Source organism: Candoia aspera, chromosome 2, assembly GCF_035149785.1.
Source record: "Candoia aspera isolate rCanAsp1 chromosome 2, rCanAsp1.hap2, whole genome shotgun sequence".
Lineage (NCBI taxonomy): Eukaryota > Metazoa > Chordata > Lepidosauria > Squamata > Boidae > Candoia > Candoia aspera.
In genome coordinates this window covers 99,449,580-99,470,766 of record NC_086154.1, presented here as the reverse complement: position 1 = coordinate 99,470,766, position 21,187 = coordinate 99,449,580, and the positions used below count along the sequence as shown (strand labels likewise).

Below are 21,187 nucleotides of genomic sequence, written 5' to 3'. Positions count from 1 at the left end.
CAGGAAGCTCCTGAATAAGTATGTACAGGATATGGCTGTGGATCAGGCTGTTGGTTTCCACATTGGATTTTCGTTCAGCCCTTTTTCTTTCATGTAGTAGCAGCTATTTAAGCTATCTATAATTGTTGTTCTGTGGAACCATTATTAGATTAAAGCTCCATTTTCTAAATTACAGTCAGGAGATTTTAAAAGCACATTTCTGAACTATTGTACTCAAAGCTAAAAAATTACTGAGCTGCTATACTTCTGTATTGTTGAAAAGCTGGTATTACTGTTGATAGGAGAATCAAGGAAATGGTCTTTCCTATTCCAGGCTTTGTAGTTAGAGTTTCCATATTCCTGGAATCTAAAGGAAATTTCCATTTTTCTGACAGAATGTCTTCTGTTGGAGCACATGGAAGATCAAAGTAACCTACCACCCTACAATCCTTTGCTCATTTACATAATCTGTCCAGATAGTTGGATATATTCCTTAACACAATTTGAGGATATATAAAATCTGATAGGTGGAAGAGAGGAGTCAATAGCCCCATTTCATAAACTGATATATGCTTATTTGTCCATGGTTTTTTTAACATAGAAGGAAATATTACAATAACCAGTTTCTTTTGCTGTCTATAAGGATAATTGTAGAATAATTTGCTTTCTTTTATGCACTTTTCATACTCACATAAGAATTTCAATTCATATTGGTATAAAGTGTTGATGGTCTTCAACTATTAGACTCTGAATGAAAAAAGTGAAATAGGAAAAGATTTGTAATGCCATTTTCCTATGAATTACAAAATATACAGCTTAATTAGCTGCCACTGAACAAATATCTCAAGTTTCATACTGTTTTTTAATCTCAGCAACTGTGCTTTCCTATGACATAATAAGTGGCTTAGGAAAAGGGTTTAAAATTTTATCTTCCCAGTTCAATTTTTTCCTAAAGAAAATTGAAAAAAGCTGGTGATTGGCATAGCAGGCTCTGAGGATTTGATCACAAAGATGTGCTTTTCCTCATCAAACAGGTGAAGCAAAAGTTATTTTAACAGTTCCATTGTCCTCATGGATTTTTCATGCACCCATTCTTTTGCAATTGAATAAGTTGATGTTAAAAATTACTTAGATTGCCTATATTATGTTGGTTGAGTCTGACTGACAATTGTGGGAAAATGCTTGAGAAATTGATGGATTAAAGCTTTGAGAAAAGGGGTTAAAAACCCTTTCCCAGGTCATTGTATCTCTAGAATTGGCCCAAGAAGACTGTTAAAATGGAGACCAAATGTAATCCATGGTAGGGCAGCAAGACAGTTTAGAGTCAGGACAAAGATGCGGCTGCTCCACTATTGTAGGAACAATTGGTGGGCATAAGAAAGGACTTATGGTGGTACAGAGCAATTCTCCTGAAGCTGCTCTCTTTATTTTGCGGTGCCCTCCTGGGATAGACAACCAAGGGACTGATTTTGTGTCAAGTTCCAATTGTTTGAAGATGATTCATTGTAGAAATGTACTCCCTTTACTCCTACTTCCATACATCACATAGCTTGAAATTGAAATATCAACAGCAATCAGACAGTTAAGGAACATACTATAACTTTTTATGTGCATAGGAGATGAATGTTGGTATCAATGCCTTTCTTTATAAACAATATAAATACTCTTACCTAGTAAAGGGTTACACAACAGAATAATTCCATCTCATCTCCTGTCACTGCTACAGTGCCAGTTACTCTTCTGCTTGAATTAATTGATGTTATTAACTGTGTTCTGTGTGAAATACTAATTCTGCACATCAGAATTTGTTTTTTAATTTTTTTGAATTGCATTACTTTTTCATGAACAACAGTGTTCTCTCTGTATAAACACTTTTAAATCAAGTTAAGCTTGACTCCTAGTGACTGCATTCAGGCAGTTTTCTTGGCAGCATTATTTAAGTGGCTTGATATTGCTGCTTTCTAGGATGTTTTTATGCCTTCTCAGTCTAGTGTACAGCCCTGGAATTCGACATTCCTCCATTCAAATACTAACCTGGGTTTGTTTATTTATTTAATACATTTATATGGCCGCCCAACTCATACACAGTGACTCTGGGTGACTTACAAAATTGAAATCCACATTATAAAAAACCCATCAACACACACACACACACACCTGCGGCGGCTATAAACACAATCAGAGCAGCCACTTGATCAGGTCTGTCTCAACCTGGGATCCCCAGGCCTGCTGACAGAACCACGTCTTCAGGGCTTTTCAGAAAAGTATCAGCGTGGGGGCCAATCTAATCTCCAGGGAAATGATGTTCCACAGGGAGGGAGCCACCAAGGATAAGGCCCTTTTTCATGGTCCCACTAGATGAACTTCCCTAATAGAAGGGACCCATAATATGTCCTGCCTCCCCACTCTGGTGGGCCAGGTAGATGTGACTGGGAAAAGGCGGTCCTTCATATAACTTGATCCTGCTTTGCTTTTTAAATCAGCAAAGGTTGATAGGTGCCACCTGCTCGGATTTCGTTATTGTTTAAAAAGATAAAGGGCACATCCAGATAGCCATATTAAGTGCTTTCCTTCAGTCCACAAGCCAGCAGAAAACTATGCTAACATTTGTGCTTGCTTTGTCGTCAATACCTGCTTGCTTCAATAATAAACTTGGCAGGTGCTGTCCTTATTGCTTTAATGTAGGACAAGTCAAGAAAAACAATTGGTGGCTTCATCTGGCTTTATTTCCCATCCCACTTGTGTCTCCTCTTAGTGGGAAAGACAACCACCGGTCGCTCTCATTAACGAGTGGCCTATGAATATAGGTGCTTAGAATGTCTGATTTACTGTAGTCACCAAGTTTGACTAATAAATTGCAGTGCAGAGCTGCTCTGCTCCTGTTTCCTTTCAGTGAGGCTCTTTTTGAACAGAACTATAGCGCTCTTCTAAAAAGACTAATTTGGTGTCCAAAAATAACGTGGGCAATAAGTTGCAGACACACAGGAGTGGCCCAGAATGAAGCAGGAGACACAGTCAAGGAGTGAGCTCTGTTCTCAACCAGTGCTGCAGAGGAACGGCAGTGCTAACAGTGAATGGATGTCACTGACAGCGTCTGGAGGTAGTCCATGGAACAGGTAAAATAACCCTGCACGAAAGTAATAGAAACAATAACACTCCCACAAAACCTCTCGTTAGAAGCAGTGGAAAATCTGTAATGCATTCATTGGTGGCAGAACCAGCAACAGCAGGCACAACCCAGCGCAATACACGACTGGTGTACTTTCAAGTAAAAGTAGTCCTGTTTTTTTTAAAAAACAAACAAATGTAGTGCTCTTTCAAGGCTGCTAAACTTACGCAATATATTGTAAGTTGCCTGCATAAGATCTGACAAGCACTTTGCGAGCCATATATCTTTCTCTTCTGCCGTCTTAGCCAAAAGGGCAATTAGGCACAGTGCCTAATGACCAGAAGGGCAAGGGGTTAGCTGCCTAAAGTGGCTAATAGAGCTGGACAGATCTCTCCCCCTTTCTGAATCATCAACCTTGTTGTCAGTGAACTGTAGTAGATTGTGTTGGGACAATTGAGAAAATACTATTTTAAACTGGAAATCTAAAGATGACTTTTAGCTGCTTCAGCTGTAGGCTAGGGATAATACAAAGGTAATGGATTGAGAACATGTGTAAAACAATTATTGGGGCAAGTTTGTGCTGTGGTTAAGGGGATATGAGAAGCAGCCCAGTCTCCTGGTGACTTTATGGACACATCCCTGCTGTATTCTTGTTATTATATCCTAAATTCTATTTATTTTGTTACTGACTTTTAAAATCTATTTTAATCCATTCAATCATGTCTGATTCTGAGACTGCCTGGACAAGTCTCCGGTTTTCTTGGCAAGGTTTTTCAGAAGTGGTTTGCCATTGCCTCCTAGGGCTAAGAGAAAGTGACTGGCCCAAGGTCAGCCAGCTGGCTTTGTGCCTCAGGCGGGACTAGAACTCACGGTCTCCCTGTTTCTAGCCTGATGCCTTATCACTACACCAAACTGGCTCTTGTTACTTAGAATTAAGTAAATATAGAAGCATAATTTTTAATCAAATTATGGGTGAAAATCAAATTGTTGCCACCTTAAGATACAAGAAATCAGGAAGACTTGCTTAAAAAAAACAACCTAACCCTGAATATTGTTCCATTTAACCGCTGTTCATGGATGACAAAAGGAATTTTGAGATTTTTGGTTTAGTATAATACAATAAAAAACCTTTTTAAGGTTTATATTGAGCATAACAAAGTAGCCTTAACACTTAGGACTTTAATGAAAATAGTGTGATCTGGTTGGGTTTCTTGGCCACCAGATCTCCTTGAGCATTATGACAATATTACAGAAAGTGTCTCAATAGTTTCCTTCTAGCATTTACAGCTACTTTCATATAATACTTATTTTATTTACAGAACTTATATGGCCTCCCATCTCATTCAGTGATTCTAGGCAGTGCACAAGAAGTAATAAAAGCAAGATAAAAACATCCTTCCCCCCAGGTGCCAGATCAAACAGCCTACCAGCTCAACCACCATTCTAGCCCAATGCTTGGGGGAAGAGCCAGGTCTTCATGGCCTTCTGGAAGGCTAAAAGGAGATCTCTCAGATCTCAGGTGGGAGACTTATTCCAAAGGCTGGAACAGCTAACAAGAAGGTGTGTCTCTGAGGTCCCATCAGTTGACAACATGTAAGAGAAGGGACCTGGAGTGCACCAACTCTATCATAATAGGATAGGCAGATACCCTCAGGGGGAGGCATTCCCACAAATAGCCTGGCCTTTTCCATTTAGGGCTTTAAAGGTGATAACCAGCACCTTGACTTGCACCTGGAAAGCAACTGGGAGCCAGTGCAGCTCATGCAGCAGTGATGTAACTTGGGTGATCTGCAGGGCATGCAAAACTTTGTGTGCCACTGCATTTTGGACCACTTGTAGTTTCCGGATGGTCTTCAAGCCCCATGAAGAGCACATTGCAATGATCCAAACAGAAGGTGACTAAGGCATGAGTGACCATGAGCAAGTACTCCCAGTCCAGGAATGGGTGCAACTGGCACACAAGATGAATTTGTGCAAAGGCCCCCCTGGCCATGGCTGCCACCTGCTGTACCAGCAGGAACCATGAGCCTAGGAGGACTCCCAAATTGCATACCAGATCTTTCTGGGTCATGCTACCCCATCCAAAGTCAGAGATGTCAACTCCCCTGACCCTGGGGGCCAAAACCCCACAACCACTCCATCTTGTTCAGGTTGAGTCACAGTTTCTCCCCATCCAGGCCCTTACAGCCTCCAGCCACTGAGCAAACACCTGAACAGCATCACTTGCCCTGCATGGGGTAAATAATTTGGTATCATCAGCATGCCAAACCCTATGCCTCCAGATATCCTCTCCCAACAGCTTCATATAGTTGTTAAATAGGAGAGACAGACCTGAGCCTTGAGGCACCCCACATAACTGGTACTGGCCACAGAGAGGGGAGGACAGAACAGCACCTCCCAATCCCTGGAGCCAGTCCAACAAGATTTCTTATATTTTAATACCAATGTCACTCAGTGACAATCCCTTCAGATGTTAAATCACTAGCTACACCACCAGTTGATAAGCTATTTTTCAGTGACAGATGGAGACAAGACCATTTTGGAATTTTGTATTGTAGATATTTTACAATATATATATATTTATAAAGCTTGCACATTCACAGATGTCTCCAGTGAGAATTTCTTGCCTGGAATCCTGGAGAGCCATTGCCAATCAGTTTGAAGAAAGCTAAAGGATGGATGAATAGTCCTATATGGTATGACATCTTTCATGAATAGCAAAGAACACTGACTAATAAACTGCCTCTCTAGCCTTGTAAATGGGGCTAGAAATGGGCAGAAAATAGTTTGAAAAATTAGCACCCACGTCCAAACAGCCTTCATTTCCTACTCCTGCAGCACACCCCACCATGAGGGTAAAACAGTTAAGCTACATAGAAAATTATTTAGAAAGAGGCTGGGTTCACCCGACATATTAATCCGTTTCCTCAACCCACTTTCTGCGCCACACACTGAACCATAAGTTAATTGCAAAGAATATGTTCGCGAAACTCCTTTATGATGTAGTACAGTAGTTTATGGGTCTGTGTGAACAGAGACGAAAAAGAATGTAGGATTGCAGGCATTTAAAATTGGACCACCAAACAAGGAAAGGATTAGGAAAAGCAAAAGGACTAGCGAACAAAGCAACTGAAGCCGTTTTATGAGAGCTAATTGGCACAAACTTCTAATAGTACGAGGATTTCGCGTACGGAAGTCAACCTTCCTCCCCCACTGTAAAGCAGAAGACATATAAAGCCTTCTACTATATATCCATACAAGAGAGCTGAAGCCGCTAAATTGTTTACGGCATTATTAATTATTCGCAAGTAATAAAAGCGAGCTTCCGCCCGGCCCTTCCTCATTAAATACTAGTTCTCAAGATACTTCTATACGTTCGCCATCTCTCCTCCTGGAGGATATCAACAGAAATAGAAACCGGAAATCTTTCTAGCAAGCCGTTTTAGCTGCAAATAGAGTTTCCCGGCATAGGCCGTAGACCTCCAGCGACGGGTAAAGTAAAGAGCGGCCAATGAGAGCGACCTTAATGTGGGGAGGTGGGAGCAACAGCCATTGGTAGGATTTTAAACGCCCGGCCAATAGAACCTCAAGAATAGCGGCAGAAGCCAATCTGTGGTGGCGTATGGCGCTCGCGCAGTCGGGTGGTGGGTAACTGTGTGTAGTGGGAGGCGGACGGTGGGCGAAGCCATGGATCAGAGTTACGGTGAGTCCTGCTTGTGAAGGTACCGGCGGCGATGGGCGCTCCGGCCAGTGCAGGAGCGCTTCGTGCTTGACAGAACTGGTTTCTGTTCCCGATGACGTGGCTCTGCAGGTCGCGGAGCCCCAGTGTCGGTGCCTTCTTTCTCGGCGAGACGCTGGCAGCGGTGATTGGACCCTGGGTTTGTCCCTCACCGCCTTCCTCTTGGTGACTGGAGTGCTGTTTGGCCAGCGGGGCGGAGGGTTTGATTTTTCTGCTGTACTCTGCGAGGAAGGAGGAACGAAGGCCTATTTCGAAAGACGACACAAAATGGCGTGGAGGAAGTTCTGCTCGCGATAGCGCTCTTCCTCCCCGCTGCGGGGTGTCGGTGCCTTCCAGTTTGTACCCAGTGACTCGTGGGCCTTGCCTCTCTTCTGAGGGCGGTTCTGGCTGGAAAAGGAGCGGACTGGGTCGGTCGAAAAGCGTATCCTGGCCAGCATTGTATTCCCATAGCGAGCCAAGAAATGGTAGGAAGGCCAGGGCAGGATACAAGGGCCGTAATAGTCTCCCGTTCACGTCCCGCAGCAATGAATGTCGAGCCCCTGGAGCTCAGGTTGTAGGCAAGCCTCCTCGCTGTGTGTTATGGATTGCCAACATGCCGAGCAAGAGTGTCGACAGGCTATTCGCCGCTTCTACCTAATCGCAGGACAGACTTGCCTGGCCGCATCTTTTTCCTGCCAGGCCCCCATGATGATGCCTTCATCATGTCCCAGCCGTTAAGTGTTAGTGTTTTCGACCTTGTTTTCCCCATGTCCAAGGGGTAGACCCAAGGAGTATAAAATCGATTAAGCGTTGTCACCCACCATCATTTTGGAATTTAGGCAGTAGAGCCAGAATAGGAACAATATACTTTATGCTGGTGTGGTTGTCTGCCAGATCAAAGATGAATAAATAATAGAGTACTTCAACTGAGCAGTGGGGGAAAACCCAGTATCTGAGGGCTCTGTGGCATGTATAATGATGGCAAGTAGTATATTGACTGTGTTGGCACCAGACACTGAGCCACAAATATAGCCAAATGCATTTTAGCCTAGCAAGTTGAGTGAACTCAACTTGTGTGATTAAGTTATGATACAGTGCATTTTGTGAAGCTAGGGAATTGTTCATTGTATAGTTTAATTGTGTGTGTTGTGCAAATGTATTGCATGTTTGGTTTAAAATGACAGGGAGTTTATTAAAATGTTTTATTTGTAAACAGTATGACTGTTTCATGGGGGGAGGAAGAAAATTCACCAAGGGAAAAAGGGAATAACTATTATATACTTCTGAGTTGTTCTTTCTTTGACTTCATTTTTTTTATATCTCAGGCCTACTGGAGAGGAGTTTCTGTCATTGTTAAAGGATACCAACAAACTGTTTTGGCTAAAAACAGTTTTTACTTTAGGAGTATAACTTAGGAACATCTGCATACGTTATTGTTTTTTCACTGTATCCAGAGGCTTAGATCAGATGGATAACCTTCAGCTTTATTAAGTCATGTTTCCTTCTCTCAAAAGTGTTTTCTGGTCTTGGAGATATAGTAGTACATAAAACAGGTGGCATGAATATAGAAGCAATGACATTCCCTATGAAATTGTGAGTGACTAGATATGTTTAGTACCTATGGTAGTGAAAGTTTTGAATGCTAGCCTTAATCCTTTTATGAAGTAGAATCTTACATCTGATGAAACGGGTTTTAGTGCACAAATTGTTATACCATAATAACCTTGGTTTGTATCCAAGGTAACAGCAAATACCTTGTTACCTCCTGCCAGATGCTTGGACTGCAGCTTCCACAAATTTCTCGCCAATGGTGATGCTTGCTGAATGTGATACTGAAATCCAAAATGTCAGTAGGGCATTCTGTGTTCTAAGATACTATATGTGGGTTTGCCCTAATGACTGAAAGGATTTAGGATGTCATGTAAAAGTGGGAACTCTCACTCCTGCTGCTGCTTCCATTTCTTGGTTACATAGCAATTTTATTGATGTTCTTCTGCAGCAACTAACACAGTTATACCAGAGCATGCAACAAATATATAACTATACTGTAGACACACACGCGCGCACACACACATATAGAGTGTGTGCGTCTGTGTATATAGTGTGTGTGTGTATGTATATGTGATGAGTGTATATATAATGCATGTGATTTCATGCTACTGCATGTTCTGAAGTATTTTACTGAGAGCTAAATGTTAAAAGAGTACACTTATAAAAGCAGTAATATTTGCAGGCATGTTTACAACTATTTGCACTATGAATGTACGTAGGAATCGATATGAATTTCTTAGAAAAAAATGGATTTAATTTTTTTTAGGAAATGTTAGTGTCACATTTCTGTTGCAATTTTATTTAGCATATTGCCTTGGTTTTTGTTACAAAAATGTTTAAAAGTACATAATGTTTATTTTATATGTTTTATTTATTTATTTACTTACTTACTTACTTTAATTTATATCACTGCCCATCTCCCCCAATGGGGGACTCTGGGCGGTTTACAATAAATAGCATTAAAACATAGCCGGATAAAAATTACATTAAAATATACATAAAAGCAAACATGAAATCCAAGTGGAGATGGATCACTAAGGGGTACTATGGCACCAGCCACCCCCAGGTGGAGCAATCTCTCTCCCCCTCCCAAGCAAGGCGGCAGAACCAGGTCTTAAGTTTCTTCCAGAAGTCTGAGAGTGAGGAAATCTGTCTCAACTCCGGGGGCAAGATGTTCCAAAGGGCAGGCGCCACTGCAGAGAAGGCTCGCCTCCTGGACCCCGCCAGATGAAATTCCTTTGCTGATGGGGTCCGTAGCAGGCCCTCCCTGCCTGACTCAGTGGGACAGGTCGATGTTATGGGGACGAGACGGTCCCTCAGGTACCCTGGTCCCATGCCATGTTCAAGTATTTCCTTCCTGAAATATTCATTTAGGATAAAATAAATTATTTGTTTATTCTGCTCCCTTTCAGAAGGATCTTTGGTTCTTTTCATGAGGAACCTTGGTTCCAGATAAGAGTTTATTTCTATGCATTGTATGAAATGGACCTATATTATTTTTTTTTCACTAGAATCTTCCATATTTCAGTATTCTTAATTGAGATATTTGGGACAGTTTAATATAGGTAACCCTTAATTCTTACTAATAATTTGGGAAGCATAATTTGTTAATGAGAGTTTACTTAATAAGATTTTTTTAGGCCACGTGCAGTGTGGCTTTCAGAACTAGTTCCAAAGGACTGAACACAATGTAAATCAGTGTGCATAGCCTTGGCATTTGGCCTGATTTCTCTCTCGCTATTATTGTATTGGTAGCAATGGCAGATACACACTACCTGAAGATTTGGTTCCTGTCAGATACACAGAGCATATTGAAGACAAACCTCTGAATGGATATGCAAGATACAGAGCAGATCTAGAGAAATATATTGTGGAGTTTCTGTTTAATTTATTAAACCATTAAATTTTTATTTTACAGGTTATAGTTCTTGGGGTACTGACAACACCAATACTCAAGGTAAATCGTGATCCTATTTAAATAAAACATTAGGAAATAAAATATAAGCTACACTGATAAGATGCTGGTTATAACCATGGCTATCTCTCAGCCCAACTCACCTCACAGGGTGGTGGTTGTGGGGAAAATAGGAGGAGGAAGGAGTATTAGGTATGCTCCCCGCCTTGAGTTACTTACGAAAATAATAAATGTGGGATAGAAAAAAATCTAAAACTCTAATCTATCTTAAACCTGAATCACAAAATAAGAATTATTTTAATAGCATGAATTGTATTTATTTTCACAACCATATATTGAGAGTAATTTCTTTTTGGGCTGATTAGGTTTTAAATAGTTATAGTTTACATGGCTTTTCTATCTTCATCATACACATTTCTGTATATCGGAACTTGTATAAATCAGAGCTCTGATTTTATATAAATGTTTGGCAGTTTCTTGATAAGTGCCATTTAACTTCCTTTATATTGTGAGATTGAACTTGTTTCACTAATTCTAATCAATCTTGTGATAATTTCTGATTTGTTTAACATATAATAAATATTTATACTAAATTTTGTCTTGGGAATACCAAGAAGAATAGCTTCATACTTGTTTTAATGTGAGTTTTCCAGGGCTGCCCCCACTGCAGGGAGGAAGGGCCTAGTTGATCAGGCTGCCCCAGGTGCCTGATGGACATGATGGGGTTCCAGAGGGAACTTGGGGTGGTTCCTAAAACTCTGATACAGTTTCACCAAGGCTTTAGTCACTGCTTGAAATGAGCAAGCATCAACCTTAGACCGAATTGGGCTTATGCAGATTCTCTATGCATATTTATCGTGGAGGGCTCCCTGGTTTTCAGAGGGACTGAGAGATGAAGCAGCATAACAAATGCCTAGAACACCACTAGAGGAAGACAAAAGCAAGTCTGACCAAGCACGGGTAAGAGCCTTTATTAAGGACTACTTTGTGGTGATAAGGGCAGTAAAATGTACTTACTTCTCTGCCTTTGTTACATCCACAAATAGCCACTTGGCCACCCTTTTCCAGCTGACTCAATCCCTTCTGAGTATGGAGTTGTTGGGAACCCTTGCAGGGCTGCTGTGAGGATTATGCTAAGCATGTTTTGGATAAGGTTGCTCACATTCACATACAGCTGGCCTCTTGCTGTGCTGATCCTGTGGAAATGACTGGGGCCCAGTCTTGTCCAGTTATATAGGCTGATTTTGATCTGGTGACTCCCTGGGAAATGGACAGGATCCTTGGGACTATGAGCTATGCCAGATGGTGATTGATGCTTCTTTGTGGGAGGAGACAGTACATTAAAGGAAGTGATAGTCTGTCCCCTCCTCAAGTTGCCATCACTGGACTCAGCAGTACTGGTCGCCAGTACATTACAATCTCCAACATTTGGGGGAAGGTTGTTGAGAAATGCTAAGCTTGCATCTCAGAAGGGCTCTCAAAGAAGCGGATTATCTGGATACATTGCAGTCTGGTTTCAGGCTGGGATATAGTACCAAAGCGGTATTGATTGTGCTTGTGGATGACTTCTGGCAGCCCAGGATGGGGATAGTATTTATCCTGGTCCTCCTTGGTCTCTCAGCAACTTTCAGTACCATTGATCATGATATCCTTCTGGACTGGCTAAGGAGTTGGGAGTGGGAGGCATGGTGGCTCTTTGGTGATTCTCCTCCTTCTTCCAAGGTCAGTTTCAGTAGAGGAGGGGGTCCAGCTGTGGGCCTCTGATTTACAGGGTACCGCAGGGCTCAACTCTCTCCTTGCTCTTATTTGACATCTACACAAAACTACTGGGCAAGGTCATCGGTCCAGTTATACAGCTCTGTCCCGGGCCACCTGTGATGCTGTCAGTGTGCATAGATGCTTTGTGGATCTGGATTGGGGAGAACCAGCTTTAACTCAACCCTGACAAGACTAAATAGCTGTGGGTTTTAGAGTTCCCTGCATTTAGTGATTTTCCATTATTAACTCTGGATGGGTAACATTCCCCCAGGCAGAGTTGGTGCACAATCTGGGGGATCTCCTGGACTCATGGCTCCAGCTCAAATGGTAGGTGACAACCATACCCAGGAGAACCCTTGCACAATTACATCTTAAATGCTAGTTGCACCCATTCCTAGATCAAGAGGCACTACTCACGGTCACTTACGCTTCAGTCACCTACCATTAGGACTACTACAACAATACAAGGGGCTGCCCTTGAAGAGCATTTAGAAGATTTAGCTGACCCAGAATGCAGCAGCATGTGCAGTATTGGATACACCCATGATGTATATGCCCATGTAATAGCACTGATCTGTGAGCTGCACTGGTTCCCAGTCAGCTTCTGGGTGCAATTTAAGTTGTTGGATGTCATCTTTAAAGCCCTATATGCCACAGAACCAGGTTACTTGTAGGATCACCTATCCCCAATAGTTTCAGCTTGTTCTACCAGAGTGGGCATGTTCCAGTCCTGTCAGTGAACCAGTGTCACTTGGTGGGCCCTAGAAGCGTGCCTTCTCTGTCATGGCGCTTGTCTTGTAGAATAGCCTCCCTCTGGAGGTATGGATAGCCCTGACCCTGTTAGCCTTGTGGAAGGCTGTAAAGACCTGGCACTTCCCCCAGGCTCTGGAGCCAGGATGTTACTGGAGTTTGGAGATAGTTTGATAAACAATCCTGATGTTTTAAAGATAAAAATAAACTTTGTCTTTGTGTCTCATTAAGGTGCATATGCCACGAACATGGCAAGTTGGCAAGGTATGTGTTTTGCTTGGTTTTCCTGTTCCAAAGTTTTGCTTTTCACTGCAAGATAATCTGAGGCATTTCTCCACCTTTTTTAGAAATAAAAAAATCATAGTAACATTACTTATATAAACTACATAAAGCCATGTCTTTCTCATTTTGAACTCAGTCCCAAAGTACTGATAACTTTGTAAAATAATGTCACTGAGCAACAAGAGAGGCATCCCTTTCAAAAGTTGCGAATTCCAGTGCAGAATGATGAGAGAACAGGTTTGGAAGGTATTCCAGGAAAGTGGGGAAAGGAAGCATTTGGCAAAGAGAAGGTGTGGTAATGGGTTCAAACCCGTCAGGTGTCTGCTGAAAGGGACTGGAATTACCAAAAGGTACATTACACCCCTAAAATACTCTCTACCATCTCATTGAAACTTATATGGGACCCAAAGGTATTGCTGCAAATAAATATGGTTATTTTGTTATACTAAAATAATACTTTAAAAATTCTGGAGTGACAAGGAGCCTGGTAGGTGCCAGTAAGATATGTGGACATATTTTGGTTTATTCTTTCAAGAAGCTATGGGTGAGTTAAATGTTCTTTTATGGAGGAAAGTTGTGACGGTTATATTTTTAAAAGTATCATCTCTACCTCACACATCTATGGGCATATTATTTAATACAGACACTGGTCTTCAAACAGTGAACAATGTTAAGCTAATAAATATTTCTGTCTATTTGTTGTATTTGAAGGTGTGTATGATTTTTGATATGAAGTTAGTTTCCATACATTTAGGTGGGTATTTATGAGTTAGATGCTTCTTTCTATTTTTGTTGATTGTGCAACCTAGAATCCTACCTTTCTTTTTTACCAGGTTATGAAGGTTATGATTATTATGGTGCCCAAGCCAGCAATACTACCACAACTCCCACATACAACTATGATGCTGCTGCTGTTGCCCCAACTACCTGGGATACTTCTAAAGTTTCTGACATGACAATGAGTGCTGAGATGGGCACTGGTATGCCAGTTGTAAATTACAATACTGGAACAATGGAGGCAGAAAACTCTGATTCCATCATAGCAAAAATAAATCAGCGTTTGGATATGCTATCAAAGGAAAGCAGTGGTGGTGCTGGGGAAGGCGTGGAAGATCAGGGAAGGTAATTAAGTTTTTGATTTAAAAAAACAATTTTTAAGACTACATCCAGTGTTTATGTGAATGGGCATTCTCTTTTACAATAGAATTTCCTTTTCTCTAATTTCTTTTGGGCACATGGAAAGGGAGAGAAATTCCATCTCAGCAGTGAAAGGACACTATTAGAAATTGATTGATTGACTATGCCATCAAATTGTTTTCAACTCCTAGGAACCAAATAGATAGATTTTCTCCATGATGACCATTGGAAATAGCTCTTTTTGTTTTTAATCAAACTTGAATTTTGCAGTAAAATAACTGATGGGACAATGTCTGTTTTGTTTGCATGTGTTAGTCCAGAGAGCCAATTTGGTGTAGTGGTTAAAGGTGTCAAGCTAGAAACTGGGAAGCTAAGTTGTAGTCCTGCCTTAGGCATGCAGCCAGCTGGGTGACCTTGGCCCAGTCATTCTCTGTCAGTGCTAGGAAGCAGGCAGTGGCAAACCACTTCTAAAATATTGCCAAGAAAACTGTGGACTTGTCCAGGCAGTTGCCAGGAATTAAGATTGACTTGAGGCATGTGTACACACACACACACACACACACACACACACACACACACACACACTGATTGACTTGAGGCATGTGTACACACACACACACACACACACACACACACACACACACACACTGCCCCAAAAGGCCAAAACATTTTTTGCTGGAAGACCAAGTTGTCAGAGGGAAAGTTTCTCATTTAGACTTGTGATAGGCATCAATTGCTGCTTCGTATTTTGATACAGGAACTTCCTTTCTCTATTACAGAGGGGTAGTGCTTCAAACTTGATTCGGAAGAGGTGCCTCAGAATGCTTAGGGTGCAAGTGCTGCACCAATAATTGATTACACAACTTTAATATTGAGTCACAGACTGGTCTTGAGATTGCCCTCCTGCACATTCTGAAGTGCCTCTTCCAAATCAAGTCTGAAGTATTGCACTGTCTTGACCTGTTCCACTTTTCCAGCTAAACCATTGCAGCCTTTTAGGATAATGGTTCCCTCAAAGTTGCTACCAAAGAATTTTAAAATACAAATACAGTATAAAGTTATTTTAAAATAAAGAAACTGTGGGAAAGGAGGAATAATACAGTTGAGCAGATTTCTCAGTTGTGGGCCTTCCTTTCTGACCCTTCAGGTAACCTTCTAACAGAAAAATTGGTAGCAATGGCCCTGGCAGATGCATGGAAAACAGTGTAACTGCCAGCATGGTGTAGTGGAAAAGGTGTTGGACTGGGCGGTCCAAAGTGAGACACACAAGCTCGCTTTGCACAGTCACTCTCTCTCAGTCCAACTTATCTCAGAGTAGTTGTTGGGGGGTGGGGGGGAATGAGAGGATGGAGTGTTATGTATACTGTCTTGAGCTCCTGATAAAAATGTGGGGGTATTTACTTGTAAATCTTACCAATTATATAAAACTGTCTTCCAGTAAGTCCAACTACTGATCTGTTTTGCCCAATGTTATCTGTCCTGACTGCTTGGAGGTCTCCAGGCTCTCAGGTGCAGTTTATTCCCAGCCTAACTATTCACAACCTTGCAGTGGGTGATGGCTGTGGATTTCTTCACCTATGACGTATATTCAATTGTTGAATAGACCCCATTGTTATAACTAAACTGGAACATCTCCAGCATGGGAATTGGTAGTTATTTAAAATCTCTCTTAGCTGCTGACTGGATTCTTTACTTGTGATACAGCTCTTTCAGATTTGAGTCTTTTGAATCATATGACTCTAGAGCCTCAGTACCTGACCGTGATCTGTACAGAGCCAGCTATGACTATAACGAAGTTGGATTAGATCGGAATGATACTTTTGGAAGTCACTATGATGTCCCTGGTAACCGCAGAGATCAACCTGGTAACAGAGGAAACAACTATGGTTTTGTTAGAGGGAGGGTCCAAAATCGAGGTCGTCTAAACACTTTCAATCGTGACCGCTTCATGCCCTCAAGTACAGAACGGCTGTCTACACACTGGAATGAAATGAATTACATGGGCGGGAGGAATATGGGAGGACCTGGACCTAACAGGCTTCCATCACTCTTTTCTCGAGCACTTATCCCTGAGTATAGGGATTATGGAGACTATGGCGACTATGGAGAGTATGGCAACTATGGGGATTATGATTATGGCATGATGGGAATGCAAGGAATGGGAAGGATTCCTGGGAACATGCCCTATGGATTCGGCAGGACACGTGGCAGAGTAAGTTTAATATGCTACTAATGGGAACTCTCGTAGCTATTTCAGTAATTATAAATGAGATTACTTTAGTAACTAAGAAAGTTGTGATAGTCTTGTCATTTTTACATTGTCAGATGCACACTAGCTTATTTTTTGTCTTTCATTGCAATTTTAATCTTTCATTGGAAATGATCTTGATAGGGTCAGCAAGGAACAAATTTTGTGGAAGAGAACATTTATAGCAAAAGCATTCTTGAAACATTCTCTGGTACTCTGCTGGTATCAGTAAATGGGCCAAATATGTTTTGTTCAACTTATATCTCTAGCCCAAGAGGAGAGCTTTTCGTGGTCGTCTGGGTGGGCGTTCAGATAATGAAGGCGGGTTATACAAGCGGAAACAACCCCAAAGTGGAGAGGAACCTGAGAGCAAGCAGGCAAAGACGGAAAGTGAAAGAGATGACTCTGACAATGGTAAACATTCAATTTTATTTTGAGATCTGGATGCGTTATTTGCCATGACATTAATATCTGACTTCTAATCTCGTATAATATACCGTGGCGATGTCCACATTCAATAGAAATGCTTCTCTGAAAGACAGAACTTCACAGCACTGCCATTTTTTTTCATAAACTAGCCATTTTCATAGCTAGATGAAAAATAGTTCAGAAAAGAAACATGCAATCTTTATCAGTGAGTGAGAAATAATCTCCTGAACGGGAGCATTGCTTTAGACTGGTACCATTGCTTTAGGCTGTTGAAGAATAGAAGCTGTTTTTTCACAGTGGTTGTATGATACTTTGTGTTTTGACAGATGATGGTGAAGAAGACAAGTCAGCAGATGAAGGTGATAAAGGTGTAAGTACCTATCACAAATAAGAGGAAAAAAATATTGCAACTGGTTGTTTTCTGTCATGTCTTTGAAGCTAAAAGTATTGCATGAGTTACTTTATTCTTTTTATTTTATTCTTTATTTATGTTTTACAAGCATGAATAATCCATGTCCATCACAGGCCATATATAGTTTCCAAAACTATTAACAAAGTTACAAGAGTGCAATTTTCCACTTTTTTTTTTTTTTTTAAGATTTTGTTTCATAGAGTTTTAATGTCCAAGAAATAAACAGGTAGTCCTCATTTAACTTGTTCAGCAGCTATTTGAAGTTACAGTGGCACTGAATGAGGGGGCCTTATGACTGGTCCTCATAGTTGTGGCTGTTGCAGCGTCCCCAGGGTCACATGATCACAATTTGTGCGCTTGGCAACCAGCTTGTAATTACAATGTCACAGCATCCCACAGTCATGTCATCACTATTTGTGACCTTCACTGCCAGCTTCTGACAAGCGCATTCAATGGGGAAGCCAGCAGGATGTTGCAGATGGTGGTCACGTGACCACACAACACTGCGACCAAACGGGAATCACCTAATGATGGCAACTGGGACTGACAGAACTGCCATTGTAAGTTGGTACGGTCACGTGATGTCGTATCTTGCAACTACGTTGCTTAGCGACGGAGTTCCTGGTCCCAATTACTGTCAGTAAGTAAATATAAGTAAATAACTACGGGTCATAACATAAAAATGCTTTAAAATACAATAAAGTAACAATAAAACAATAAAATAATGAAATTATAAAATAGAGTAATAGAAGAAGTATTAGATGTAAAAAGATTACAACAAAATAAAGCCAAAACTACAACTAAGAATTTAAGTATTTCTTTCTAAGGTTAAATGACAGCAGAGCAAAAGTAGCAACTTGGTTGCTGACAGTTAGAAAGACATCTGCAAGAAGATAGTTCAGTTTTAAAGGTCGGAGCCCTTGAGTTCATCTGCCATTAATAATTTGGCCCTGATCTCATTGTAAATGGGGCAGTGGAGAGCATAATGGATAACATCCTCCCCTTGACCAGCATCGCAAGGCAGAGACATTGTTCGACAGGGGGCTTACAAAATCTCCCTTTGAGATACGTGGAGGGCATGGTCTGAAGGTGAAGGGAGGTTAAAGCCCTTCTCAGTGAAGCACTGGTTATATTAACCAGGTAGTGACAGAGGCTTCTATGTTTCTTATTATGATGATACCAAGATGAAAATTTGGATGATTGTACTACAGTGGCATCTCTAGTAGCATCCCTTTCAAAAAGCCTACCTCTAATATTTTCTCTATTCCAAGATCTAAGTTCTCCCAAAGGTGGTAGGGAGTACATTTGTAGAATGGGTAACAAGAGTTTAGTCCATTGATTCCCAGCTGTGTAGTGGAGAAAACAGAGTTTGGCAAGTTGGGATTCTTGAAGGCTTTCTAGTTTCTTATAGTGCCCCAACAATGCAAAATGTATTCTAACGGCGATGCAAGGTAGCCCTATCTCCATCCTTAAATAGGCAGCGGAGTTGCCCTGGGGGAGGCCCAAGATCTCCCTTATGAAGTTGTTTTGGACTACTTCCAATTGGGCAATGACCTCATCCCAGACCCAGATCTCAGCCCCATACAGCATCAGGGCTATCACCTTGCCTTGGAATATTTTAAGTGCAGGGGCTACCAATTGCCCTCCTTTAGAATAAGAAAATGTCAGAATAGCAGTTGCCAAGACAGTAGACAAGCGTGCTTTCTGTAAAAGGGACTTATGAAAGGTGATGCCCAGGTATTTAAAAGAGGGACATTGCTCTATTTGTTGGACATTAATTGTCCATCTGTGTTGAATATTACTTTTGCCAAAAATTACTACAGTAGTCCTCTCTTAATGACCACAATTGGGATTGGAATTTCAGTTACTAAGCAAAGTGGTCATTAAGCAAATCCAATCCAATTTTACGACCTTTTTGCAGCAGCCGTTAAGCGAACCATGTGGACATTAAGTGAATCACTTGGTTCCCCATTGATTTTGCTTGCCAGAAGTCAGCAGGGAAGGTCGAAAATGGTGATCACGTGACCATGGGACGCTGCCATGGTCATAAATGCGAACTGGTTGGCAAGCACCCAAATCATGATTATGTGACTGCGGGGATGCTGCAGCGGTAATAACTGTAAAGACCAGTTGCAAGCTGGTTTTTCAGCACCGTCGTAAGTCCAAACCGACACTAAACAAATGGTTAAGTGAGGACCACCTGTACCTTTGCTTTATTATAATTTATCCTCAGTTTTCCCTTTCACAGTAAGCTGCTAGTCTAGCCAGTAATCATCTTAGGCCAGTCTCTGTACAGGAAATAAGAGCCATGTCGTCAGCATACATTAACACTGAGATTTTCCTGTCCATTGAGTGAGGGGGAGAAAAAACTTTGTGACTTCATGGCCACTACAATATCATTTATATAGAAGTTAAATAAGGGAGCAAGTAAACAGCGCTGTTTAACACCTCTCTCCAATAAGGTAGGGTCTGTCAAGGAACCTTGTGAGCCCATTCTGTAATGTCAGTATGTAGTTCAATAATTAGTTTAAGAAGATGCTTATCAATATCTGTCCTAGCTAGTTTCTCCCATAATAAAGACCTGTCAATGGACTCAAAGGCAGAGGTAAGTTCAAGAAAAGCGACATAGAGTTGTTTTGTATGCCTGTTGGTATACTTCTGAATAAGGGCCTTCAAAGTAGCACAGTGATCTACTGTGCTATGTCCTTTCTCAAACCCTGTCTGCTCTGGATGAAAGAGTTTTTTTTCTTCCTCCCAGTCTTCTAATTTATTCAGAAGATGTCTACCATAGAGCTTAGAAGAAGTACCTAGCAGACTAATTGGGCGATAATTGGCAGGTTCCTGCCGGTTGCCCTTTTTAAAGATTGGATATATTATATTTTGTTTCCAGTGGGGAGGTACAACACATCTTTCATCTATTTCTGAGAAGATCTGGTCAGGATGTTGATCATTCATCTTATATACCTCTGGGGGAATCATATCCTCTCCAGGAGCTTTTCCAAGGGCCAAGGTTGAAATCAACTGCTTACACTCAGATTTTGAGACAGCTGGCCACTCTGGTAGTACGCTTAGTTCAGTAGGCGAGGACTGCCTGTAATTCAGTACAGAATAAAAAGAAGTTATCTGCTTTAATAGCACAAAGGATAATGTTTCATTCTTATTCTAGAATTCTAATTTCAGAGATGGTATGAGCAAGCTCAGCCTCCAGATGAATTAAGGCTACAACTCTTAAGTTCCAACCAGCATGATTATAGTCATGCTTTCTGGGAATTCAGGGAATTGTAATTCCCATGCATTTTGAGTATGCTATGTAGACACGTGCAAAATATTCTGCCTCCAGAGATGAAAGGTTTCAAGACGTTCCAGCTCTGCACCATGCTTCTCTGGGCCACTGCAAGAACAGCTGGATCCACCTGGTTGAGGCAGCAGCATTATATATACCACCTTGAATCATGCTAAGTAAAGGCGGGATATAAATCTAATCATAATTTCATTTTCAGAAAAACATTTGGCTCCCACCCTAACATTAGGTCTGCAAAGGCTGATCTAGCAGCTAAAAAGTAATTCGTTGTAGGTACAGCAAGCATTATTGCCTCCTGAGAAAATCAGTGTAATAATGAAGATAATTTCATGGTTGCCTGCAAACTTCTGCACATATCCAGCACTATCAGTCCAGTTTATTTATCTGAAAAGAGGATCTTTATCTCATGACCCCATAGTTGTTTCAATCATGAGACAGTTGTGTAACCTAAATGCAGATTAAGCTTAATATTGTTTATTCTGCACAGCATGTTTGAAAAGGGCACATGTGAATCCTGAAATTCTTTCCTTCCATTACTTTTGGACTACTTGCTACCCAAAAAGTCCAATCGTGCTTTCAATAATCTTTAAATATGGGC

The 21,187-nt window shown here is 41.2% G+C and overlaps 1 protein-coding gene across 3 annotated transcripts in view; it reads left to right on the top strand.

Moving 5' to 3' along the window:
- The first annotated feature begins 6,670 nt into the window (after positions 1-6,670).
- AKAP8 (A-kinase anchoring protein 8) overlaps positions 6,671-21,187 on the top strand; it is a 35,466-nt gene continuing 20,949 nt past the window's right edge. For 2 of the 3 annotated variants that reach the window (XR_010067169.1, XR_010067168.1), the window contains exons 1-7: positions 6,671-6,791; positions 10,276-10,314; positions 13,012-13,044; positions 13,896-14,184; positions 15,904-16,411; positions 16,717-16,861; positions 17,203-17,244. Coding sequence is in view for 1 of the 3 variants with exons in the window: in XM_063292561.1 (XP_063148631.1) it covers positions 6,776-6,791; positions 10,276-10,314; positions 13,012-13,044; positions 13,896-14,184; positions 15,904-16,411; positions 16,717-16,861; positions 17,203-17,244 (1,072 nt within the window). In the remaining 2 variants the exon portion in view is untranslated. The remainder of the gene's footprint in view (positions 6,792-10,275; positions 10,315-13,011; positions 13,045-13,895; positions 14,185-15,903; positions 16,412-16,716; positions 16,862-17,202; positions 17,245-21,187) is intronic. The other variant, XM_063292561.1, reaches the window with a different exon arrangement.